Here is a 27504-nt window from a genome sequence, read left to right as displayed (position 1 = left end):
GTGCATCACAATATAGTGTGGTCCTATAATCTGGTGCTAAGTAGAACATATTCCATGGTTCGTAGAGCAGGAAGTGCATGTGTACCGACAAGTATTCAGCAATGCAACCGTACAGTCCAGAAGTGTGTGGTTTCTGTCAAGTATTGCGAAAGAGGGATAGATTCTTTTTTTTTTTGGCTGATGAATAAGTACGGCTGACAATGAGAAAAATAATGCTTTGCCATCTAATTTGGGCTGTTTGTTAGAGAAATCAACACTACAGTGCAGACCAGTCCTGCAGAAGTGTGTTTACTGCCAGGCAAAGGGTTTTGCATTTATTGGAAGGTAACATGGAACTATGGAGAACATGAGGTCATGCATGGTCTTTTACAAATCAAAGGCTACCATTAACAGTTTGCAAAAAATTGTCTAACAGACATATGGGGATACAATCATATAGACACAAAGCTCTAGAACAATGGTTCATTCCAAGGTTTGCTCCTTGCAGCATATCAGAACGATACATTCATCTGATGGAAAGCTTGCTGGGGTAGAAAACTGCTTTAGTTACTCACAAGGTGAAGGAGATTAACAGGAAACAGCCCTGTGAAGCTGTACCCTAAAGATCTGAGGGCAAGAAAGCAGGTTTAAAGACTGTACCCTTGCAGAACAAAACACCTGAAACAAACAAAACAAAACAAAACAAACAAACAAACAAACATGCAGTGAGTTGAATGCTGGAGAAAACTCACTATGTAATGGTTTGTTGCTCTAATGATTTCACAGAGGGGAGTCCAATGTGATGACCTAGTGCATTTCACGGTAAGGCCACAATATCACAGTTGATGAGGACTTTAAGCATTCTCCTGTATAGCTTTTCCTCTCTGGCTTTTTAAAAAAGCCGGGTGTCCCGTCACCCCCACCTCCAGTACCTGAAGTCTATCTCATTATAGTCCCTTATTAAAAATAGTTTAGCATATTGCTTAATACAACACTTGGAACAGCAAAGGAGGGTCATTCACAAGGAAATTATGTTTGCAAAATTATGTTCGCGGTAAACTTTGAAATGTGTTACAGACACACAAAACCAAACATTATATGGCTAATCAGAAAAGAGGCTGGCAAAGGATTTTCTCAAGTTTCGGATGGTTTCAGCTTTTGCTTCGTCCTCGTTCACAGATGACCGAAAGAAGGATGACTCAGTGAAGTTGAAGGCGTTGGTCAGAGACTGTGATTTGCTGCAAGATAAAAACAAAGCAAAATGCACATCAATGCATGTTGTCTGTTACAGTCATACCTCAGAATTCTGTTTACCATGTCATACAATGGAAGCAGGACATATAGACCTCTGCCCGCCATATCTCCTTCTCTGGTCACCATTGTTAGCTTTTGTCACAGATGATCATGTGTTTTGGGCAGAGATATGGATGCAGACTCAGACCTGACCATCATGACCAGCTGTTCGGCAATGTATATGCATTGTGCTGGGCTATTTCACACAGAACGTAACACATTGCAGGCGAAGGCGTCACAGTAATCCACATGAATCATTTTGTCCATCAGGGCATACAAAAAAATTCTGGACCAAAAATTATCTCCATACATTCTAGGAGACATGAGTGCCTGAGTCCCATTCAAGTGAATGGAATTGTTGCTTAATCCTAACCATGTTTATTTGGAAACCTGCTCTACTCATTTCAGTGGCATTTAGTTCTCAGAGGCTTAGGAGTGCAGTCCTGAGGACTTAATTAATTTTAGTTTACATTACTTTCAGTGGGATGTGTGGGACAATTCTAAGCATGTTTCCTCAGAAGTCAGACCCATTGTTGTCAATGGGATTTACTTCCTAGTAAATGTGTTTAGGATTACAGCCTTAAACATGCTTTACTTTTTATAGATTGCATCTAATGTAAGGATATCTCAGCTGGTAGAGCATACGACTCTTAAGCTCAGGGTCGTGGGTTTGAGCCCCACATTAGGCAAAATATTCCTGGATTGCAGGGAGTTGGACTAGATGACCCTCATGGTCCCTTTCCAACTCTACAGTTTTATGATTCTATAATCCAGCTCAACAGAAAATGGCTGCTGAACGGCACCTAAAGCGACTTTCCCTGGAACAATATTTCTTAATTTGATAGGACTTGACTGAATGCAGGTATGCAGAGTGTGGACAGTAGCAAAACTGTTGGGCTTTAGTTATGCTATAAAATCTAATGCTAGTAGAAGGAAAAGGTTGTGAGGCTGCTTGCGCTTCATGTACTGTGTCTCAGTACAAGGCAACAATTCATAGCCAGTGTACATTCAACCCCAAACTTTGTTGAAAACCAGAGCAAGCGGTGCTGCATGTGGTGTTCTGTCTCTCGTTTGCATTGTACTTGGGTTTAGTGTTCACGGAAAGGAGACGGTGGAAAGGCAAAGCAAGGCTTCACTTGATTAGCAACTCAAAAATGAACGGCCTAATTAAATATTTGTTCATGGGCTAATAACCTGCACGCACATGTTAAGCAAGAGCATGTGGGTGAGAATGCAAGGCACATACATGCCAAATGCACAGAGTACAGTTAATCCCATTGGCAATTTGAGTTTGTGTATGTTTGTTTTTTTCATTTTGAACATTAAAATATGAATGGGAATAAGCCTGTGACTCAGGCTGTGAGCCTGTCAAGGAAGGCTCAGTGGCACACCACATGCATACGGTTTTCAGGTGTTCAGGAAAGACCCTAACACGTTCCCATCAAAGGAAATAAAGGATTAGGATGGGACATGCTGATCTCAGTTAGGAGGGCAACTTCCCAAGCTGTGGTTTATGTTGGCAATTCCAGGGGTATTACTCTGGCATGGCAGGAAGATGGCACTAGCCCAGTTGCTTAGGACTGGGATACAAGCGAAGACTTTCAAAATCTCTTTCTCTGGATAATGGATTTTTTTAAAAAAATCTCATTTGAGAATAAAGGTAAAATGAAACAGGGAAATAAAACATTATACTATTTCCATTAGAAAGGTTCCAGGCCAATATTTCATTCAAATTTATTTTCCTTATGCTATTACAGTCGTTGATATAGCGAAGACTTTAGCTATGTGTATTCTAATGAGATAAGCTGGTCTCAGAAAATAATGAAAATAGTTTTTTTTTGGGGGGGGGGGCAATTCATGTGGATTCCACTGCCACCTTCACACCTGCCCCTGTTTTGCATTTTCATGATTCCACAGTAGGTGTTTACTGCAGAATAGCCACATTTTTTGTTCAAATGCTTTTTTTATGGAACAGCTCTACATGATGGGCTAATCATGTCTGTCATCCTTTATTTCCTCCGTGTTCCTTCCATTTTGTTTCAGAAGGCAAAAATTCAGTTGTTTTTTGAAAACAATATGTAGCTGATCATACTCTTTCTGTACAGGAAGCCCCCCCAACCTCCAGAGAGGCACATGATCCTTCCACGAATCCTCTTAAATTAACATTTCTTAGTATCCAAGCTGTTGTACTTAATCTCATTAATGGGGAGATTGAGGTGGGAGATCCATGAGCATGATCTCTTGCATTTTTTAAGTTAATAACTGTACTTGGGGTTTTTAGATTGTGTTTGCTTCATGTTTTAAGTTCCTGTCCTGCCAGCTGCTATTTGCCCTATAGGGAAAATATACAGTAGTATAGAGTTCAATAATCACGAATTTAATATTTACAAGCACAACTGAAGGCATTTTAGAATTTGTATTGCATGTGCATTAAGGATACTGCATTGGTATTCTTTTAAGTATTTGCTATTTATTGTATTTCATAATTTGCTTATTGTTAGTTGTTAATTCTTGTTGAAAGCTGGATAGCGTCAAGCAGGATATGCATTTTATAATAGATAAATATATATTGAGTTTGCAATCTGTCTGCACATTATTTGGCAAGACCGTATGTGCTGTTAATACTATTGTTTCCTTGCTGCTGCTGTACATAGTGTCGGCAAAGATTCTTTGCCATTATGTAAGATTCCAATATGGCCAGAGCTGTGCGATGTAACTGCAGATTACTTGGTTTTCTTGCTCCACCAACAGTTATATATCCAGGCATTTGGTACAAACAATAGCCCATTTCAGTAGGTTGGTGCCCATCAGTCAGTGTTCTGCCAAGGAAAACCCCCTACTTGAGTAGAAGAGTCTCTTTCAGACTGGCACTGAACACGTGACTGGCATTGGTTTAAATGTCCGAGGTACCAAATGTCTGACTAGGGCCAATTTCCTCTCTTTCTGTGTTATTGGCCTTACACAGTATGTCTTTCTCTTTCTGCATTTGGATCGACTGGGTACAGCCCTGCACATGCATACATATAGCTTTGGAGCTTTGGGAGGGAAAATGGATGAAAAATGTATCATGGACTTTCGGAGCAGCCTTTTAAAACTGAAAATCTGTTGTTGTTTGTGTGGCTGAAAGGTTAAAAGTTTAAGTAGATAAGGCTTCCTTCTTTTCCTCAGCAGCTGACTTACAGACAGCACATTCAAAAATGAGTCAGTGCCTTTTTGGTTGATGGGCAGAAACAGAGGATGACCCATTATCAAATTTGGCCTCGTGGCAGCAGAAATCTGCATGTATTGCAAATTACCGGAGAGCTTTTTCAACATCTGTTATTGCCTTTGTTGGAAATTTCCCTGCTTCAGGTCAACCTGGTGCAAAGATGTTACATGCTCACAACAACAACACCACCACCACCACAGGGGATCTGTACAGATTGTATTCAAACCTCACTGGCAAAGGAAAGCATATGAAACAAGAGTGGAGAAAATAAACGAAAAGCCTTACTTCAGTTGTGGATGTGCTGGAGGTTTCTGTGGTGGAGCTGTGGAGGGTTTTGTCTCTGTGTCCGCAGGTGGCCCAGCGCTTGAAGGACCTGGGGCCTGAGCACGTGGTTGAATTGCAGGGCCCGGTGGACGTGGAGGCAGGGAACTCGAGGGCTTTGCTGACTGCCCCGGAGGGAACGCACGCTGTGGTTGCAATGGCTCCTGGCTTTGTGATTGCATTCCTTGGGGTTGCACTGGGCCCCCTAGGTTCAGTACAAGAAAAACTTCATAATGCATCAGGAATTTTGTACTAGCTCTTATATCTAACACTTACAAATATAAACTTGGAACCAATAAAGTTCAGCGTGTCTAGGATAGGCGAGCCACATCTTTGCTGTTGATACCATTAGCCATAAATCCATGTAACTTGCAGAAGTGCCACACTGATACCCAGGTGCCCTAAAAAAAGTATTAATTTAGCAGTGGTAACTTTTTTTTTTTTAAAAAAAGATTATATTTCTGAGATTGTTACAGGGCAATAACTACCCACAACAAGCTACATTCATTGCAACATTTCTCTATTTTGTTTCTGAACTTCCATGGTAAGAAATATTTCTTTATTGCTCCATTGCAATGGGAGCTATGCCTAGAAGGAAGCTGTATTTTAGGTTCAGCATATGGTAATGTAAACCAACAACACGATTTCTTGCTAAAGGCGGGGGTGGTGGTGGTGTCTGGTTAGGATTTTTGTTGCTGTGCTTATTTAAATGCCATATAGAAGCACACAGACTTGCAGTGGCTACTCAGTGGGCCCTAAGGAGCCTTTCTGAAAAAGACAAAGTATGTGCCCTTACAGTAGTAACCACTGTTTAATTATCAGAGAATATCAATCTGGTGTAGTTCCATGTTTATTAAGTATGCAGCTGAGACAGAACTGCAGGTGCTTGAAAGTACATTGAGTATATCTCACCAGATGCCATCTGCTTCACCTTTGTAAGGCTACCAGTTAAGCTAGACTACCTGAAGGGGAACCAATTTAGTCACAGTGATCTTAAAGGGTCCAGTGTTCTGAGGTGCATTTAAATGGGTTTACAGCTTGACTTATTACGCCAACATATGAATGCTTATGATAAGTATTCCACTGTTATATCACAGCGTAGCATTGCACCAATACTGGCATTATGAAATTCCTTGGCCTGGAACCAAAGGATCATGAAATTAGTTCCATGAGCCCAAGGGGAACGGAGACATTTCCCGTCAAAGTCAGCCATGCCTCATGTTGGTAATATGGGGGGGGGGAAATAAATTTTCCACTGGGCTAGGGAGGGATTGTGCTTCGGTGGCAGGGCATATGCGTTATATGCCAAAGGTCCCACAGTCAGTTCCTGGCATCTCTAGGGAACAACACCTGATTGAAACACTAGACAGCCCCTGTTGGTCAGTGTAGACAAACAATGAGCTAGATGCACCCATGGCCTGACTTAGGATAAGTCCCATGGGCTATTCTAATCAGCTATTTGTTTCCAAGGGCTTTCCATTCACGTGCAAGCACAGAAATGACCTCTTCAGCAAAGCGATGGGGAAACTCTCTTAAGGAGGAATTCCATGTGTGCCTCAGTGCACTGCAAACAGGGCAGACTTATAGGCTCAAGGAGTAAGACACTTCCACTCAAATGAAACTACGCCTGTTCATAGGTAGATGAGGAGTTGAGATCATGCTTGCTGGCTCCGCCCCTCGCCCTACCGATTTCAACAGAGCTTGTGAGCTGACTTTCTATGTAAACAAGCTGTATAAGCAGATTGGCTTTTCGATGCATGTAGGTCTGTTAAAAAGCCATACTGGGTCTGCGCAGGACACAGCTGGAGCAAGCAGGTATGATTCCAACCCCACCACTCACACATTTACTGAACATGCCATGCAGCATGTATAGGGCTTATGTCTTTTTCGGAAGCAAGTTCAAGATCAACAGGTTCTATTTTCAGGAGACTGGTGGAATTTTGAATGGGTTGCTTTACTGAGGCGGATCAGTTCTGCACCCTAAAACAAACATTCTCGTTTAGCTTTTCTTTGCTGAGTAAAAAATACTTTCCTCCCCCCCCTCTCCATTTAGATATTGAGGCTTATATGCCAGAAACTATACACTGAAGACAGATGTAACTTTTTTTTATTGCACATTAAGCTGTACAAGATATTTCACAAAATATATACTGCAATCACACTTCAGCATTTGCTCACTTTCTTGCAGCTGGTTTGGTACAAAAAGGCAGCAACAATAATAAAAAAGCTTTTACAAAAAGAAAAGGAAAGGGGGAAATAAAATAAACCAAACACACACCAACCCCCTGGAACATTAATCCTATACTGCAAAATATCAGTTCCCTATATCCCACAATATTGCACCTAAGCATGCTAGCATGCAGAGACATTTTGGCTTGCTTAATATCTGTGGCAGGAAGTAACCAGTGTGTGCCCTCCGAAGACCTTTTGCAATAAATGCACTGAAGTCCTGCTGGGATGCAGCTCTTTTTCTCTGAGGTCTGCAGGCACACGTGTGCACACACACACGCACACACACGCGCACACACAGAGCTCGTAAACAATGCACAAAAGCATTTGTAAATACTCAGACTACTACATGCAAAAGAACACTCATGGCTTGATATTAAATGGCATTCAGTCAGTAGGTTCATTTCTTCACCTCAGGGCAGGAGGCTGTTTTGTTCACTTGGGTTGAGATTTGGAGGTGAGGAGGGACGTGTGTGAACCTGAGGCTGAAGGGGATGCACTCATTCTACACAATCGAAATCATCCATGTAGTTATCAAGAGATCACTAACCAGAAACAATGACCACAAAAGCGGAATGATACTATAATAGACTAAAAACGGGCAGGACACCGTGGCATGCCCAACAAGCACTGAAATTCCCATCAAAAGCAGTGTGAAATTTGCAGCTCACTAGCCTGAATTTAAAAACAAAACAGAACAAATAAAACCACTTGGTAACTGAGCTATAATTCTGTTGGCAGTGTTTGCAAGGAAAATAAATTCAGACCTTGGCATTGTTTCACAAGAAAACAGGCTTGTTTGTATTAACCTAGGGACTGCTATTTACCTTAGTATGGGATTCTAATTGACAAAACACAATCCTTTGCCTTGCTCACAGCTAGTATAATAGTGCACCTTTTAACGTTTACAGGCTAGATTTTCCATAACAGTTTAACTGCCCTGCCTAGATATTGCTTTTAAGATTATGCACATAGCCATTGGTTATGTGACAGTCATAAGCAATTATGGCTATAAGAAAGTTTGGAAAAGTAAAACCCGCCGGGTCACTTTGATTTATTATTTACACACACTTGAGTCATAAATGTGAACTTCTAAGCCTAAACCTTTTTACTTGTTCTGAGCCATATGTTAAATATACTTTCATATATGCTGTTGCTTACGCTCAGAATGATAGATCAGATGACAGCTGCATCTTAATTACTTGGCTATAGCCTCAGCTAATATAGAACAGCACAACCACACATTGAGTCCATGTACCACACACTTTTTAAATCCTTAAAAAAAACATGTGGGTAGCCCAATATTTGGAAAAGGTGATGGTTAATCTAGCAAGGCTTTTAATGGCCTTGTTGACTTCCTCTAACAAACAGCTGTAGCTTACCTGAATTTTGTAGATAAGGAATATCTAGTAAACACACTTGATTTAGTTTTGTACAAGACCAGATGGCTACTTCATAACCACTAGAGAACCTTTGTCACTGAACTTAAATACATTCAGTACCCTCACATTTGCATCAATATTGCACGTAAGTGGCCCGTTTTTATAGCACTGAGGCTAATAATTTAATGCAGATTTTAAAATAAAAAAATCTGCATTGAAAATAAAGGATATTTATGTATTCCTGGAAATAATTCTCTCATATTTCATAGGAAATAAATGAAATAAAGCACTTGTCTTTCATGTTACCTATAAGCAGTACTTTTTTGTGACAGTACAAACCAGTACAGAATTCTGTCACTTCTTTTTTGCTGCCCTTGGCAGCCATTTTGTGCTGGTACCCCCTGCACTTTTATCAAGAGAAGAATTCCAGGAGTTCATTTTCTTTTACCACAAAAAGCACTGCCTATAAGTATGAACTCAAAAGTTAATGATGCCTCATTCAACATACTATTAAATGAGACTTTAAAAAAATATTATAATCACCTTTCTACATTAATCATGCACATTTTTTTAAAAAAAACCAAACAAATATAATGCACGTACTCACAGAGTTAAGCAAAAGTATATAAATTTCAACCTGGGCTGGTTAGTCTTTTTTACCCCACAATATAGAATACTTGAAAGAAAGAAAAACCTGTCTAGCCATCCATAATAAACAGTCTCACTGACTTGGTAGAGGCACAATTCTTGTACACTGTTGACAACAGCCCTGAATCACAAGTTATACAGAGAAACATAAGTAAGCATTACAACACAAACAGGAACAGATAAACAACCAGACAGTATAGTTGACACTGCATAGAAAAAACACAGTCCAGGTCAGCACTTAAACAATGCAAAAACTGCACAAAAACTGGTATTGTTTGATTCCTCTTTTTTTTGGCTTTAACCCTTGCTTTTGGTCTCAGTAATTTAAGTAGCCTGGACTTGTTTTGGTCCTACTGCAACGCCATTACAATCGAGAATGTACTGTAAACAACCTTGAGGAGGTGGTCGCTGGGGTGGGACTTTGTTTGGTTCTGGCTCCTTAAGTGATCCACTCTGCAAGACAAAAGAAAAAAAGGGGGCGGGGGGGAAAAGCAAAACAGAAGAGAGGTCAAATGAGCAGGGTTACAATAAGGAATCACACCTAGGAGAAAGTTTTTGTCATTCGAGGAAGCCTCTTCCTGCATGTTAAGAATCTCCTATCAAGTAAAAGTCATCTCTTAGGGCACATGCCAGTATGCACTGGAGAAGTATTGCATCTCAATCTCCCAAGAACCCCCTAAATAGTGTGGAGAATTAAATTAACTTGCAAAATTTAAAACAAAAATAAATTTAGATTATACACACCTTGAAAGGAATACTGCCTAATTACTTCTTTGCTGTATTTTAAAGAACATTTCATGGTGTGTCTTTTATGATAGACATTACATTCAGAATGACTAGCCAGGCCAAAAAGCATTTAACTCTGAAGCCTTGGTTCATGTTCATGAACACCTTGAGATTTGTGAAATTATTGTTTTAGCTGCCATCAAGCTGAACACGGCCCCCCTACAATGTATGATAGCCTACTAATGGCTCAAAAATCTCCCCAATTGTTGTGGCTGGCCTACCTGCGAAACTAAATTTGTTTTGGTGAACACAAGTTGTGCAACCCTGAGTAATTCCCAAATGAACTTTGTCACAGGACCAAACTAGACAACGATGCTAAATGCGGAATCAAAACCATCAGGTCTTGCCCTTCAGAGCAGGAGAAAACAAGATTGCTCCTTCTTCCATGTGACAGCCCTTTAGATATTTGAAGATAGCTATCATATCTCCTCCCACCTCTTTTCCAGGATAAACAGACCCAGCTTCTTCAACGGTTCCTCCTAAGGTTTCCAGATTCTTGATCATCTTGGTTGCCTTCCTCTGAACATGTTCCAGTTTGTCAATATCTTTCTTAAACTGTGGCGCCCAGAACTGGACACAGATTCCAGGTGTGGTACTATTACTTCCCTTGATTGGCACACTATACTTCTGTCGATGGCAGCCTAGATTAACAATTTTTTGCTGCTGCGCACAGGGACTTAAACCTATTCTGGTTCAGGGTTTGTCACAATCTCCTCTGCCAGACGATGTCCACTTATGTGGGTAGACTTCTTGAACACAATGTTTCCATGGAGCTGAAGAAAATGATATTGAGGCATTTGAAGTTGCCAGAAAGGGAAAATGAAGGGGCTGTTTAAATTTCTCAAACGTTCCCAACTGTAATTAATATCTCAAGTTTAAAATATTTACCAAACCAACAGATTTACAATCGAAGTTTAATATAGTCCAGCTAAAAGGAAATGCCTTTGCCTTAAATTAGGCTTCCCAGCATGCGAGCTCATACTTCCTGGTCACTGGATTTCTTCAAATACATGCTTTGTTTAAGTATTTTGAAACCTTAATAGCCCTTGCACACTTTCCTACGGATGCACTTGCTGCCGCTAATTAGTAACTCCAGTTCCCTACTTGTATCAGGCATAGAGCCCTTATTTATCAAATAGCCATCAGAAGTTGCAGACACCTTGGGCCAATCGCACAGCCACAGCACACTTGCTGATGAAGGCCAAACCAAAAGAAACACATGTGCTTTGCAGTCAGTCAGTTAGGTTGCATCAGAAGTGGCCAAAAGGCTTCCAAGTTAATGGTTCTGCAGCCAAGTGCCTGCCATGCCTGAGGGATAGTGGGAACCCATTGGTTCTGATTCACGATGATCAATTAGACGGATGTCATAGTCATGGAAATTCATGCAACTCGAAAAAATTCTCATGCTGAAAATAGCATGCTTGTTTTACAAATGAAAGTCTTCTTCTTTGGTGATCACTAGTAGCAGAGTAAGATTGTCTTCCATAAACACAGTTTTAACAATGAGTCTGTAAGTGACTGTGGAGGCCAATTCTGGATCCACACATCCTTCCACAGTGGGGACATTGGTTCCCGGGCGGGAGTTGATCATGGTGTGGATTTGCCAAGCATGCCTTCCTCTTAGCACGTTTCTCCCTTGCGTCCTGAGTTTGGGTGTCTTCAAAGCCCATGACACCTTTGGTAAAGGCTGTTCTCCAATTGGAGCACTCACAGGCCAGTGTTTCCCAATTGTTGGTGTTTATACTACATTTTTAAAGATTTGCCTTGAGACAGTCTTTAAACCTCTTTTGTTGACCACCAGCATTACACTTTCCATTTTTAAGTTTGGAATAGAGTAGTTGCTTTGGAAGACAAGAATGAGACGAAGTTGATGCTGAAGAATCATTGCTTCAACACTGGTGATCTTTACTTCTTCCAATACACTGGTATTAGTTTGCTTGTCTTCCCAAGTGATGTGTAAAAATTTTCAGAGACAACATTAATGGAATCTTTCAGGAGTTGGAGATGGTGTTTATAAGTGGTCCATGTTTCACAAGCATATAGTAAGGTTGGTAGTACAATAGCTTTGTAAACAAGCATTTTAGTTTCCCTGCAAATGTCCTGGTCCTCAAACACTCTGCACTTCAATTGGGAGAAAGCCGCACTCGCAGAGCTCAGGCGATGCTGGATTTCGGCATCAATGTTGGCCCTTGTGGAAAGATAACTGCCCAGGTAGAAGAAGTGATCGACATTTTCCAACGTTACTCCATTGAGTTGGATTTGTGGCACTGCTGAGGGTTTATTTTGTACTTGTTGGTGCAGCACTTTGGTTTTTTGGATGTTGAGCGACAGGCCAAGCTTTTCATAAGGTTCTGCGAAGATATTTAGGAAGGTTTGGAGATCATCCTCTGAGTGTGCGCACACTACCTTGTCATCAGCATACTGAAGCTCTATGAAGGAAGTTCATATGAAGGAAGCTCTATGAAGGAAGTTTCATGGCAATGAAAATAATGAATAGAGTTGGGGTAATAACACAACCGTGTTTAATACCTTATCCTACTGTGAATAGTTCACTTTGAGAGCCATTGTTATCTGCGATTGTTGCTGTCATATTATCATGGAGGAGCCGAATGATGTTCACAAATTTGTCTGGACAGCCTTTTTTCAGAAGGACAGTCCACAGGGCATTACAATTTACAGTGTTGAAAGCCTTAGCCGGGTCAATAAATGCCATATACAGGGGTTGGTTTTGTTCTCTGCATTTTTCTTGAAGCTGTTGAGTTGTGAAAAGCATGTCCACTGTCCCCCTAGAGGGCCAAAAACCATTTTGGGATTCAGGAAGGGTCACCTTGGATATTGTTAAGAGACGGTTTGCTAACATCCTTGCAAGAATTTTGCCAGCCACAGCTAATAGAGAGATGCCTTGATAGTTTCTGCAACCAGTTCTATCACCTTTTTAAAAGAGAGTGATAATTTTGGCAGCCCTAAAGTCTGCTGGGATCTCTTCTCTCTCCCAGATTTTTTCGATGAGCTTGTGAAGTTGTTGTGTAAGTTAATTCCACGCACTTTGAAGACTTGGGCAGGTATCCCATCAGGTCCTCTGGCTTTGTTGTTTTTCAGTTGGTTAATAGCTGTACACAACTCTCCCAGATTTGGAGATACTGCAAGCTAATCTCTAACTTGTTTTTGCGGAATTTGTGAAAGGGCCTCAGCAGCTACGGGGGAGTTGCGGTTAAGGAGATGTTGGTAATATTCTTTCCAGTGCAGTGCAATAGTTTCTTTATATTTTACAAGTGTGGTACTATGACGAGTGCTGACGAGTGCCGGACAGATCACCGACTAATATGCTCCACCATGGCTATCAAGATTATACCTCAGCACAGGCTTCAAGGAAGGAAACCAAGGTGCAAAATGAACACTCAAGCCCTTCAAGATCCCATTAAGCGAGATTGCTTTCAAATGACTCTTAAGGACCATCTGTGTTCAGAATTCCCTGATAACATCGAGGAACACTGGACCAAGCTAAAAACATCCATTATTGCGGCCTGTGAACAAACTATTGGATACCAAACCAAGAAACACCAGGACTGGTTTGATGAGAATGACAGTGAGATTGAATGCATGATTGACAAGAAAAGGAAGGCCTTTCAGACCTGGTAAAAAGATAGAAACTGTGCCACTAAGAGAAAAACCTATGCCAACGATAAGGCTGAGGTTCAAAGAGGAACCAGAGAACTGAAAAACACCTGGTGGATAAAAAAACCTCAAGAGATCCAGCACTTAGCTAAGATCCAACAGGAGTCCTGTATGCCCTAAAAGGGAACATGCGTAACAGGGGCAATGCAGGTTCTATATTATGCCTTCTCAAATGTATGCTTGTTCAGCACATTATGAAGAAGAAACAAGACAAAATATATTCTAAATGTGGTGTTTGCATGCCCAGACTAACATGAGCAAGATAATCTTTAAAAAAAATTGGCTCACTGATCTGACCTGAGTGAAGTTGTTCATCATTACATTTAAATGCCATCAGCTTCTTAATTATGCATTCTGTATGTACGCTTGACATTTGCAGAAAGTCTGTCCAACCTAGCCCTTGAATATCAATAGCTGCAATACTTTGTGTGAGGCCAAGCACTTTCAGAATAATTACAGCAACTGAAGCTGCCCATATTCTCTGCTGTGAGGTTTGCCTAATAGCCCATGCTGTTAAGAGTGCTAAGGCACTGTTCAAAGGATTTAGTTTAAGGTACCTATGCTGGTGCCGAAGTAGGAAGAGTACACAGAACAAGCAGAATCCCATTCTGCATGGGAGTCACAGAGGCCAGTGCAAGAAGCTGCCTGAACCATAAATACTAGAAAGAAGAAACAACAAGGTTTGCCCGGGAATGAAGGCAATGCCAACAATCTTCAGCCTTCTAGATGAACCTAGGATTGTGCTTCAGTTAGCATGGCATCCACTCTTACGTTCCTGAGGCTTAAGGATCATAAGGTTTAAACAGCAAATGGGACTATTTCATGCCTTCTCTTCCATTCTTAGCCTTCAACATTCCAAGGAAATTGCCAAACAGCCTGTCTAATTGATATCTCTCAATACCATTAAGATGCATTGCTTCTTTTCCGAACAACTGACTGTTCATCTGTATTCAGGTAGGTAGCTGTGTTGGTCTGACGTAGTCGAAATACCGTATATAAAAAATTTGTCCAGTAGCACCTTAGAGACCAACTAAGTTTATTCTTGGTATAAGCTTTAATGTGAAGTGTGCATGCAATTTTATTTGTTCATCTGTATGTTATTTATCTATTTATTAAATTTCTATACCATCCTTCATCCGAGGATAACAGGACAGTTTACAATAATAAAAACACCAAAATACACACCATAGTAACAAAGAGAAACAACAACTCTGCCACATTTTAAAAGGCCAGAGGTTGTTTAATTAGCCACAGGTCTGGGAAAGAAGAATGTTTTCGTCTGGCACTTAGAAGATATGTAATGAAGGCGCCAAGCAGGCCTCCCTGGGGAGAGCACTCCACAAGCGGGGAGCCACTGCAGAAAAGACCCGCTGTCATTTTGCTGCCCTCCTGAAGACGAGGCACATGAAGAATGATTGCAGGGTCAGGGTCCATTCATATGGGGAAAGGCAGCCCTTGAGGTACTGCGGTCCTGAGCTGTTTAAGGCTTTATAGGTCAAAACTAGCATTTTGAATTGCGCTTAGAAACTAACTGGCAGCCTGTGCAGCTGGGCCATAATTGGCATTAAATGCTCAAACCGTCTTGCTCCAGTGAGCACTCGGCCACCTGAATACTAGTACCATGTGTACAGTGGCACCTTGGTTCTCAAACGTAATCCATTCCGGGAGTCCGTTCGACTCCCGAAACCATTCGAAAACCAAGGCACGGCTTCCGATTGGCTGCAGGAGCTTCCTGCACTCAAGCGGAAGCCACATCAGATGTTCAGCTTCTGAAAAACATCCACAAACCATTTGGGAACCAAGGTACCACTATATAGGATACCAGTATTGTGTGTTATGGGAAATCATTGGTTATTATTAGCATCTTCCAGTCTTCTATCTTTCTTCTCAGCAGTTCATTTCGAAGCAGAAGAGCCCCGTCTGCCTTTCCTTGGGATGTTTTTGGTATTGGCAACATAGAGGTTATACTACAGAGATCATGTCTTTATCTCATGGTCTGCATGCATGTTGCAGAGGATAAATGTTCATTTACAAGATTATTGTTATATGGTTTCTTTTAAACAGTAAAGAAACAGATCTCCTAGTTCTTGAGAAGTGCTTTTCATTATTCATAAAGTTCAGCTGCAAACAAGCAAAATGAAAAAACAGCCCCCCAAGAACTGAGCTATATATCTTGCTGTCATGTAACAACAGCTCCATCTGCTGGTGCACTGAGTCAGCAGGTGTGCTTGCAATAACCATGTCTGTAAATCTCCTGTATCCCACTGTCAGCACCTGGAGTGTGTGTGTGTGTGTGTGTGTGTGTGTGTGTGTGTGCTGGATTCCCTCAATCTAGTTGTTTTGAGACTGTCGTCATTCACTCTCCACAAGCAGGTGGCCCTAGGCTAAAACAACCCAGTACCTCCTACAATGGAAATAGAAGACATCACCCTTGCACATATTTTCCCAACACTATGCAAAGGGCACCTGGCATGTATAAAGTGGCACTTTACAAACCTATTCTGATGTGGAAGTATGGAGAAGCCAGGAAAAGTAAAACCCAGATTGGAAGTAACTGGCAATCTCTGGAACACACGATTTCTTCTAATGTGGTTGCTCTGTCTTTTATTGCAAACCTTTTGCAATATTTTCAATGCAGCTGTCGCTATCCTTTTCCTCACTATGAAAATGGGAAGAGAACTTTTGGGTCAGCCGCTGTGACTCCTTAGGGATGCCATGGAAGAGCAATGATCCTTGGACTACAAAACTCTCAGATGCAGGTGTTTGGTCAGGGGGAAATCTGACTACTAGGCTTGAAACAGCACAAAAAAAACCCAGAGAGGCTTCCTGCTTGCATGGAGGCATTATTATTTCTTGTTCTAGTTCCAGCATCCTAATGACAGGCTCTGAGACCTTGGCAGAGGAGCTCAGACAAATGACAAATACAAGAGCAAAATTGTTCTGTAGAAAATTAGGACATGATCTGTTTTCTAACAAATTCTAAGCACAGTTAATAAATCCCAGTGCATAGGTTGGCTTATGCAAATGTTTAAGGTCAGACTGACACAAACAGCTCAGTTTGAATAATAAATTATTATTATTATCATTATCATCATCATCATCATCATTATTATTATTAATCAGTCACTGCTTATGATTTCATTGATTCAGCTTAGATCAGTTTAACAACACCATAGACACTGGATAATGGCCCATAAGCACTCCATCAAAGCTAGCAGAATAAGCAGAAACAAAAATTTCTTTCTGGCTCATTCAATTTGGAAATGTATTCTATAGCCCTCAATAAACTAGTTCAATTTGTTAAAACTTGCCCCTAAAAACAGAATGTAAGGACTCTTGTTCAAAACAGGATTTCCACGAGATGGCGCTAAAATATGAAGGTTCTTAAAACAAACGGTGTTTTCAGAAATGAGACTCAGAATAGTTTTTAGCCTGGAGGCTTCTCCTACCAGTACAAGAGGACAGGTTTTCTTCTCAGAATGGTGCTGGGGCTGATACGCCACCTGCCTGAACCGCAGATGATGACTAGGATTTCAGGAAGCTACAGGATTGTAGGCAACAGAGATTGCCGCTAAACTGTGTTCTTGTTAGTGCTGAGAGCTGATTGATACAATGAAAGAGCTACATAGATACACAGGTTAAAAATAAAAGAGATGCTTTTGAATGAGAACTTGAGCCCCTGTGGGCTTTGGTTTTCAAATTGTTTAACTTGAAATCCTACAAAACAGAATTCATGCTTAAAGTACTAAAGAGTATGATTGTAGATTCATAGAAATGCAGAGTTGGAAGGGACGCTGGTGATCATTTGTCCAACCCCCAGCAATGCAGGGAATCCTGCCCGCAACCATTCCTGGGTGGGCTTGAACCAGCAACCTTCTGGTTAACAGCCAGATGCAGTGACCCCGTGTGCCAGTAGCGAGAGACTGATGTACTATAGTATGTTTAAGGGGTACTGTATCCTCAGTTGCATCATAAAAGAGTGCACCAAAAACTATTAGCTTATATTATGCTCTTAAGAAAATGAATAGTTAACCCTCACAATCACTTAGTATCTATATAATTTTAGAGCCCTTAGAGAAATTCAGAATCTGCTGTTGACCTCCATTCACTTTCGTGTACTGAAAATCTGAAAATGAAATTCTGTAGATGAATATCAGCATTGCACAACAGGGCAGGAATTTGCCTCCTTAAGAATTAAAAATAGTTTTAATTCCCACCCATCCTCATTTTCTACCTGCAGAGGAATTATAAATGTGCTGATCTTTTTGTCTGCTGATCTTTTCTGGAAAATGATCTCATCTTCAACAACAGCAACAAGTAACTATTTACACAGGATAGCATAGTTTGATCGAAATGTGAAAAATGTTTTTATAGAAAAAGGAATTTCTCTATATTGGTTTATGTGTCTATTCTTTTAAAACCGCTTTACAATGAAGTTTAGTCACTGTATGTGGTTAGATGAGACTGAAATAATTTTGTGTTGCCTTTCAAGTGGTACAGTACAAAATTACCACTTGGTTCTGTGGAATTGCATTATTTTTTATTCAGAGAACATGACAAAATTTAAAACAAAAATTAGTCACTATCCTCCAAGAACAAGCTGATTTGAGGTGCACCACAAACTTAGTTTTTCAATTGTTTAACTGCTGTGGGCCCCTTTTGAGAATATAAATAGTTTTTTTGCTTGCTTTGAAACTTGCATCATATCACTTCAGTCCAATTACTGCCATTTAGCAGCTACCATAAGCACAATTTATTTTTCCATTGCTTCTTTGAAGCTCCCCCCCCCCCCGAAAAGTGTCACACACACTTATACAGTGGTACCTCGGGTTAAGTACTTAATTCGTTCCAGAGGTCCGTTCTTAACTTGAAACTGTTCTTAACCTGAAGCACCACTTTAGCTAATGGGGCCTCCTGCTGCCGCCGCGCAGCCAGAGCACGATTTCTGTTCTCATCCTGAAGCAAAGTTCTTAACCCGAGGTACTATTTCTGGGTTAGCGGAGTTTGTAACCTGAAGCGTATGTAACCAGAGGTACCACTGTATTCACAGAACTATGGTCTACAGTCGAATCACTCTGCACTAGGGTGGTATCTTCCAGGAGTTAATTCTCTTTCAAATTTATCCCCACCCTCCAGACCTGATCACGATGAGAGGTGATGACTAACATGAAGAAGTAATGAAAAGGGTATTGATAGATTGATTGATGGTATGTGGTCATCAGTTGCGTGCATATTCTGAAACGCCACAGCAATGATGTGGCAAGATAATAGCTCTACATTTTCTGGCTCAACCTAAGCTAGGCTTAGGAATCAATAAACTGTGATCCCAGATGTTTCTGTGATACCCCAAAACAGTCAATGGCTGAAATCAAAGCAAAATAAGACACAAAAACACAGACTATTGCTCATTGTCTCAACTGAAGTTCTGAATCACAAACCAGGAGCAAGAGTTAACCGAGTCCCTTCATATTAGATGTGCTTGCTGAAATGAAATGCATGCAAAACAGGTAGATTCAGATGGACAACAGAAAGAACATCAAACCAAAGTCAGTAACTAACCTTTTTCTTTCTTTTGGTTCAGTAGTAAACTAAACCTGATGGGAGGTTCTGTCAGGTCCAGTCTCCATGACACGTTTACAAAATATGGAGGCCACAGGAAACAGCCTCTGCATGGTGGCCACAGAAGACTAGCTATATGGAACACTTCCATCATGTAGAGTTTCTATACCAGTGGGCAACCATGGAAATGGCTAACAATGGCATGGGAACTTTCTAGATGACAGGGGCAATCCATGCAGTGAATCACTTTCTATACTGAAATTCTTCCAGTAGTTTTCACATAAGAAGCATAACATGAGGAAAGGCCCTTGAAGTCTTAGCAGGAAACAAAACGCATCTATTGGGCTTTTCCCCAAGTGAAAATATTTGACTATTAGCATACTAGACTGACTTCCACAATCTAAGAACAGATCCCAGTTGGAACATGTTAGAGGTGCAAAAAAGAAATTGTGGACAACTAGGAGCTCTTTCTTTCTCTTTTTGACCTCGGAGTAAATGACCACCAACTATGAATACTTATGCTGGTTATAAACTCATCTGATCAGACTCTGCTGCTTTTACTGCAGTTTGCTTTGACTCTAGAATGACTGAGCCTATTGCTTTCCATAAAGTTTGCAAACTACTTGAGTGGCTTCTGGAGGCTGATTTGATTGCATAGTTGTCTTGGGAATATTTTTAGTTGCTAAGTTACATTGTTGTTATATCTTTATTTACAGTTTCACAGTATTTCATAGCATTTTGACAGCCTTGAGCTTGGGAAAGACAGCATATAAACATTTTAAATAAATGAAATAAAAGTAAAACCAGCATGGCCACAAAACCATGGATGCACAGAGCCCTTTGTACCAGCCTTGATGAGAACTGAGTGAAAACAAAGCACATTGGAGCAAACCGAAGTCAAGACTGTTGATTCAGCTTATCCCACTGTAACATATTCAGAAACCTACCTTTAATGTCATTTATATGCTCAAAGTAATGTCGCAACTTTATTGATGAGCTCTTGCTTGGATATTTTAAATATATGATGCTTGAAATTCTGTTCTAAGGAAGCACAAAACACACACTCCATTTTTACTATCCGCTTCCTCCTAATAACAACAGCTCAACACATCCTGAATCCTCATGACATTTATCTACTGAAATCCTGCATGTGTTTATGAAGAGTGTCTGCATTCCTTACTTGTGGCTGCTGAGTGGCAGTTGGTTTCTGAGGAGATGGTACAGGTGTTTTAGACAACAGTTGGTTCATTCTGCTTACAACCAGCTCAGTAATAAGCTGTTTGTCTTCAACCTGATGCTCACCAATCAAAGGCATTGCACAATCCATAACCTAGAAGAAACAAAAGCTGATTAGGCAGTGAAATATCATTTTAGTAATTTGTTTATGCTGTGTTACAGACCATTATCCATATTGTGCTGTGGATGATTGTAAATAAATCGAGTACAGTATTTCAATATATGCTGTGAGCCACCCAGAGTGGCTGGGGAAAGCCAGCTAGATGGGCAGGGTATTATTATTATTATTATTATTATTATTATTATTATTATTATTATTATAAAATCTTAAAATTCTCTATGTCCAAATCTCAGTTTTGTTCATCAGGAAAGGTGAGGAGATTTGTGGAAGCCACTCAATTTTTCTTTTGTAACATGGGAAGGAAACTAAGCCAAAGTAGAATTTAAAAAAGTATCTTGCAAGAAAAACTGGATGGGTGATTTCAACTGATCTTTGGGAGAATATGTGGCATGGCTCCTTGATGTGGTATGGTTGTGATATGATGTGGCATCAGACAATGTCTGTCCTTGACTATGTGGACACACTGAACACTGAGAAAGCTCCGGCAACAGCACCTGCTCTTTTTATGTGCGGCTATGTGGGGCATTAGAAACAGCCATATCCTCACAACTTTTGCTCCCCAGCCAAAGAGAACATTATTTATTTAATAAAGCGAAAGTACTGGGTAGGGGAGTGGACACAGAATGCTTACTGGAATACGTATTGGTTTCAAGACCTATGGCCATGGGGTTGAAGATGTCATAGAGAAACTGGATCAGCAGAATAGTACCAGATCAGTAACTGGCCCAGGTTGTTACAGTCCAGCTTGGTGTGCATCAAGCACAATGTCCCAGGAACAGTTACAACACAGTGGATGAACAATAGTGTTACGTAAAGGAGTATGTATAGAAGTGTGTGGTTTAGAGCTAAAGTTCAGAATTATGACATTTCTCCACCATCCTAATATTCTTCTGGCCACAGCAGAACTACCCTATGTATTTAAAGAAAAGATCAAGACACTGTAATAAATTTCAGCAGACCAGCAATTATCTATAATGATCATGCCTGGCTTTTACAGGCTAAAATTTCCACATCTACTTCTGAGGATAGTAAGATAATAATCCCTAATAACAACAGTAATGAACTACTTACTTGTGTTTATAATTGATTTTTTTAATGGTGAACAAATGGGCAAGAGGTATCAGCTGTTCTGATCACCATTATTATTTTTGCTATTGCTGCTCCACAACTACTTTTGAGTTATCCATGCCAACAAAAGCTTTAATGCCAAACAATAAAGCTAGGATTATGTAACTAGTCTGCAAGCAAATTTAATGGTTTCTAAAATTATCATTTGAACAGTCAAGTATTATCTTCTATACCTCATTTGGATATAATTGCAGCTTCAAGGTTTCTATAAAACATTCCCCGGAAGAAAAAGTTTATTTTTGTTGTAGTTTTCATTAGAAGTTTATTATTAAAGTTCATCTGAAAGAATGACACTTGAACTGGTTTATTTTTATCTTTATAGCTTGGGACCCCACATACTTACCTTTACGAAATTATTAGAATAGATTCAGATTATTATTTTTCTCTCACTTTTTTAAAAGAGCCATAATTCATAATACAAGGGAGAGTTAAGCATGGGTTTAGGTGAACCTAATTTGGCAAGAGATTATGGCCACTGGACAATTGGATGAAATCATTTGGGTCTACTGTAATAATATGTTACACAATCCTCCCCCCCCCCATATACATGATATATAACAAAATATCAACCTAAAATGTTGGTGTGTGTTCTTTTAAAGAAACGGTCTTAGCTGCTAATTTGTGTTGTATTTGAAACCATATTAAGTTGTTTTTGTACTGCTTTTAAATCTACTTATGGTTGTTTTTATTGCATGCTTGTAAATTGCCTTGAGACATGTGTAAAAGATAGTTTGCAAAATAATAATAATAAGCCTGAAGCTGCAATCTTGTACACAAATACTTGAGGGTAAGTCTACTTGGAAGAAAGTATGACTGAACCTCATTGAGCTCACTTTTCAGTAGACAAATAAAGAAATGCACTGTAAAAGTACAAACAAACAAAAAATTCTGGGCAGACAGAAGGGGTTAAGTAACATGTCATAAGATTAGGAGACCAGAACCAGAAAAAGAAATGAAGGGGATAACAGCACATGCTAGGTAAAGGTAAAGGGACCCCTGACCATTAGGTCCAGTCGTGACAGACTCTGGGGTTGTGGTGCTCATCTTGCTTTACTGGCCAAGGGAGCCGGCATACAGCTTCCGGGTCATGTGGCCAGCATGACTAAGCCGCTTCTGGCAAACCAGAGCAGCACATGGAAATGCCGTTTACCTTCCCGCCGGAGCGGTACCTATTTATCTACTTGCACTTTGATGTGCTTTTGAACTGCTAGGTGGGCAGGAGCAGGGACCGAGCAACGGGAGCTCACCCTGTCATGGGGATTCGAACTGCCGACCTTCTGATCGGCAATTTCTAGGCTCTGTGGTTTAACCCACAGCGCCACCCACGTCCCTGCGCCACCTGCGTCCCTACAGCACATGCTGTTGGCCTGCAAATAGAAAACATGCTGAATCCCCCTACAGCAAACAATTCACATGACACTTATGAGCTAGAGAAAACAATTGTGCATGCTTATTACAGAAAGCAGATCAGAAGTGGAAATATATATTAATCATCTAAATCAGAGTGAGGTGAATCTGTGGCTCTCTAGAATTTGCTGAGCCCCAACTGCCACCATCCACGTCCAATTTCCATGCTGGCTTGAGATGATGGGAACTGGTGTCCAGTAACATCTAGAGCACTACAGATTCCTTATCCCTTATCTACACTGGTCTCTCTCTTAACCAGAGTTTTCATGGTGAAATTTAAAAACCTACTCAACAATGTTGCAGAGAAAAAGTGATTTTTAAGATGGAACCTACTGTTTATGGGAATGAAAAACCCCATGCAAAGTAGGTCATTGACCAATTGTTCAGATTAAGGAACCTACCAACCAAAGTCAGGAGTGAGTCAGGATACTGGCCCTTATCCAGCCCACCACCAAGTCTAGGCATAGGAGAGGCTTGCACAGCTTCTCTTAATTCATGCATTATAGAGAAATAAAGCTGGGTATGATCAGCAAACTCAGTTTGCTGATGATACCTCACCAAAAACTCCCAAAACCACTTCCAGTGGCTTCATGTAGATGTTAAATAGCACTAGGGACAGGATTGTACTTTAATAATATTTTTTATTGATATTTTAACATAAATATACAATTTTATTCCAAATTTTCACAAATTCCATAGGGACAGGATTGTATCCTGAGACACCCCACTCCATGACACCCAGGGGCTCTGAGACAATAGTCCAAAGCTATCCAATGAAACCAATCCTGGGGAGAGAACTGGAGGGAGAACAGTGCCCCTGTTTCCCATTTCACAGAGCTTGTAAAGGAAGATATCATGGTCAATGACATTAAAAGCTGTTGAGAGATCAAGTACGGTAATAATAATACGGTCTTGATCAGGGTGACCAAGGTTCATTCAGTCCAACCCATAACAAAGCCTGAACCCTGACTGTGATGAGCTTATTATGACTGTGATGAGTTTATGTAAATCCCATTAATAAAATAAAAGCTAGCAACATTCTGCTGATGGAATATGGCTTTCCTGACCTCTTGTTCCTGCTACAGCCCAAGTGCCTCATTGAAAAAACTGGTCCTAAGAGTTGGGAGAGCCTTAGGAATGGCGTGCAGCATCGGGAGGAGACCTGTGAAAATCTACTCATGTGAGTAAAGTGTCCTTCTGCTTCCACTAGAAACCTTTGGACCCAAGCCAAAGTCTGCATCCTTGGGCAGATGGACTTACCAAACTTTGAACTCATCCTGTTTGCTAAGTAATCCAAAGTGGTATGTGCTTTGCATGAATTAAAGAACATTTGTTTATCCCACAAACTATCAGGGACAGACATTCGACTGTTCAGTAGCATACAATAGTATGTTTTATCTAATTATAATGCAGGATACTTTTTTAAAGGGGGGGAGGAAGAATATTACTGTATCCTTATTTTCTATTTTTATATAAAGATGTATTTTGGGGAGATTTCTCTTGGGAAAAGGTGGCCTATAAATCTTGCACTAAAGCAGTAGAGGTGTGTTCACTTAAATGGAAAGCAGAAGGATTAGGGAAATACAATGCAAGTATTTTGATCCTATTCAGAAGCAAGCTTACACCACATCATGAAACAGTTGTGCTTTCCCACAAGCAGTGCCATTTACTGCAATATGCAAAAAAAAGGCAAGTGTAATCTTTAGGAGCAGAGGTTTTCCTTAATATCTTACAGCAGCAACAACAACAACAACAAAAGTGCTGGCAGAGGAAAAGCATATACCACACCTCAAAAATATAATCCTTCCCATCCTTGCCATGAACTGCTTTGACAGCACATATGTCCAAACCTCCAAACATCTCTGAACAGCTGTCAATCCAGAGCTTGTACCTGGAATGTGAAAAGAAGCTCACTTTAGCCAAAAGCATGATCTTGTCACAATCGTGTTCTAGCTATATAAGTTTGAATTTAGATTGTAACCGTGCCTTGGTGCTAATACAAATCATCACCACATTAGCTCTTATATAACTTTCTCCAAATATTTCTGATGATCAAATTGCTCATTAAGGGAGATTGTTGCATAAGTGAACCAGATCTGAGACATCTGATATTTTGTGCTTCTGAGTTGCCCTCACCCTGGCAACTTCACTTATCCTAATGCCCTCAGTTCAGTGTCAGGCTTTCTTTTAATGGGACTGTAACATAAAGCATTATATTCCGAACCATAAAAGTACAACATGTGCAAACAGCAAAGCATGGTCATTTCTACCATATCATCACATGAAGCTGTAATTAGCACTGACTGAAGGTCCCTGGTGCATGTACATGTGGTCAAACAGGCATTTGCCACTGTGTAACATGGTAAGCAGCCTGAAAATTGGTTGTGATGCTAAACCTGCTTGATTGGAAGTCAGACTTACCCAAACCAACGCGATGTGCTTTGAATTGAATACCCTTAAAGGACAAAGAAGTGTCCTCCAGATGTTGTTGGACAATTGCTTTCATCAGACTCAGTCAACATGGCCAGTGGTCAAGGATTATGGGAACGGTTGTTCAACAACATCTGCAGAGCACCACACTGGTTATCCTGCTATCTATCGTTGTTACTAATTGAAATCTGCTCCAGTAGAATGGTTTCTCTTTAAATAAAAAAGCTAGGCACAGACATTTGCAAAAATGGTCTGAACTATTATTGATGAAATCTTGTGGAATGAAAGGAGTGGCTTATTTCTTGTATGACTTCATTTCTGAAGTTGTTTTTTGGATGCATGTCAAATTCAACATCTGTAGAAGTGCTGACCGTCATAATTGGCTTTATTTGTTTATAAGCCATTCTTGCTGTAAAGTGCTATAGTCTCTTGAATCTAGGAGAAGTGTTGTTTCTTTTAATGGTAAATCTGGAGAAAAACCAAACCAAACAAAGGAACCTTATTTTGAAAGGCTATTCCTATGAAACCAAAGAAACACTCAGAAGATCTTATTGAAGTCAGTTTTCATATACAATGCATAAAGCTGAAAAAATAGCCACACATGGAAACAAATATTGAGAACAGAAGGCTTGCCTTGAGCCTAAAGGCTGCTCAGTAAAAACATGTATGCATAGTGTTGTTGTTTTTAGGAGTCAGGCAATCTAATGCAGATCCAAAGCATACAATTTCTAACATACACCAAAGGGGCCACTTCCAATTTTTGCCACTTTGGCAAAAGGGTACTTCTCATTTGTTCTCACACTCTATGGCCAAACTACAGTTTATAATTGTCCTGGTGGTGGTGGAAAGCAGCTGGTGGGGAGAACGGGATTCAACAGCCTCTTCTCCTGAATTTCAGAGATATATATAGAGATATAGAGATATATAGATATATAGATATATATATATATGGAAACTATTCCATACATCTTCTTTGTAACATCTAGTTTGGCCCTCTGAAAGGGGTAGGAATAAATTGGTCAACATTTTCCATAATAAACCTTCAAGATGTGGAATTATAATCTTCTCACTTTACTGTTTTCCGGAAGCTATGTCTTATTGCCTTTTTCCACCTTTCAGGATATGATATGCATCTCACTTATGTTTGTCATCTCAACAATTGCAATTGACTGGGTTATAGCTTACAAGCTCAGATATGAAATTTTAAAGCTTGCTTTAATAAAGTCATGCATGAAAACTCTTGTTTTTGGCCTTGGAGCATAGAACACCTACTGTTATAAGCTGTTAACATGAACTAGCTGTTCTAAATGTTTGGGTTTCTTTTTTCAAAGCTGATAATCTAGTATCTTGAAGTCCTGAAACATTGTGACCTGAATAAGACCCCCCCCCAAGAGCTTAACAATGGGGTGCACGGACAGCAGAATTTTCAACCCTCTCTGCAGAAGATCACAAAAGGCACACTTATGTGCACATAGCTTATACACATGAATGTCAGGAAGGCAAGCAGGACACATGAAGTTGAGACTCGTTCCATTACCCTCTTTCTCAAACTCATGCATTGTATGTGTAGAGAATGACTGAAGAGGGCAAAGGTGAATGGAGTGGAGGAACACATTAACATTATTGGTATCAAGTTGATGTTGATTTTAAACAGTTTATCAGTGTTTTAAAAAAGAATTTTTCAGTGTTTTCCATGCAAGTAAGAATATAAATGGCAATGGAAAGCAAAAGCTGAGAGAGAAAGATAGAAGCTCTTGGATAATGAATTCTCAGAGAATCTATTAAAGGGCTAGTTTCTCCCTTAAATGTCTGCTCTCCATCCACTCAAACTTTGAGCAGATGCAACGTTAGCAAAAGTATGCTGGTGCTGCACATACAACAACCACAACACTTCTAAAAAATTCAGTTGTATTCCCATTATTATTATTATTATTATTATTATTATTATTATTATTCCAATTAGGCACATCCATGATTTCTTATTGCATCAATACTCATCTACCTATCTGACATGGCAATTTGTTCCAACATTGCAGATCCAGTGTTTGTCTTCCAGTTTCCAGATATTGAAGTCCTCCTGTGGAGAAATATAAATGTTTTAG

At 40.1% G+C, this 27504-nt stretch overlaps 1 protein-coding gene across 1 annotated transcript in view; it reads right to left on the bottom strand.

Annotated features, from left to right (window-relative positions):
* Positions 1-283: 283 nt before the first annotated feature.
* SYN2 (synapsin II) overlaps positions 284-27504 on the bottom strand; it is a 147748-nt gene continuing 120527 nt past the window's right edge. The window contains exons 8-13 of the mRNA XM_081848235.1: positions 27405-27479; positions 24761-24863; positions 20261-20410; positions 9453-9513; positions 4766-5006; positions 284-1217 (exon numbers count right to left, since the gene is read on the bottom strand). Coding sequence (XP_081704361.1) covers positions 1082-1217; positions 4766-5006; positions 9453-9513; positions 20261-20410; positions 24761-24863; positions 27405-27479 — 766 coding nt within the window. The 3' untranslated portion in view covers positions 284-1081. The remainder of the gene's footprint in view (positions 1218-4765; positions 5007-9452; positions 9514-20260; positions 20411-24760; positions 24864-27404; positions 27480-27504) is intronic.

The sequence above is a fragment of the Podarcis erhardii genome (genome assembly GCF_964252035.2).
Source record: "Podarcis erhardii genome assembly, chromosome: 2".
NCBI classification, from domain to species: domain Eukaryota; kingdom Metazoa; phylum Chordata; class Lepidosauria; order Squamata; family Lacertidae; genus Podarcis; species Podarcis erhardii.
This window is presented reverse-complemented; position numbering and strand designations above follow the sequence as displayed.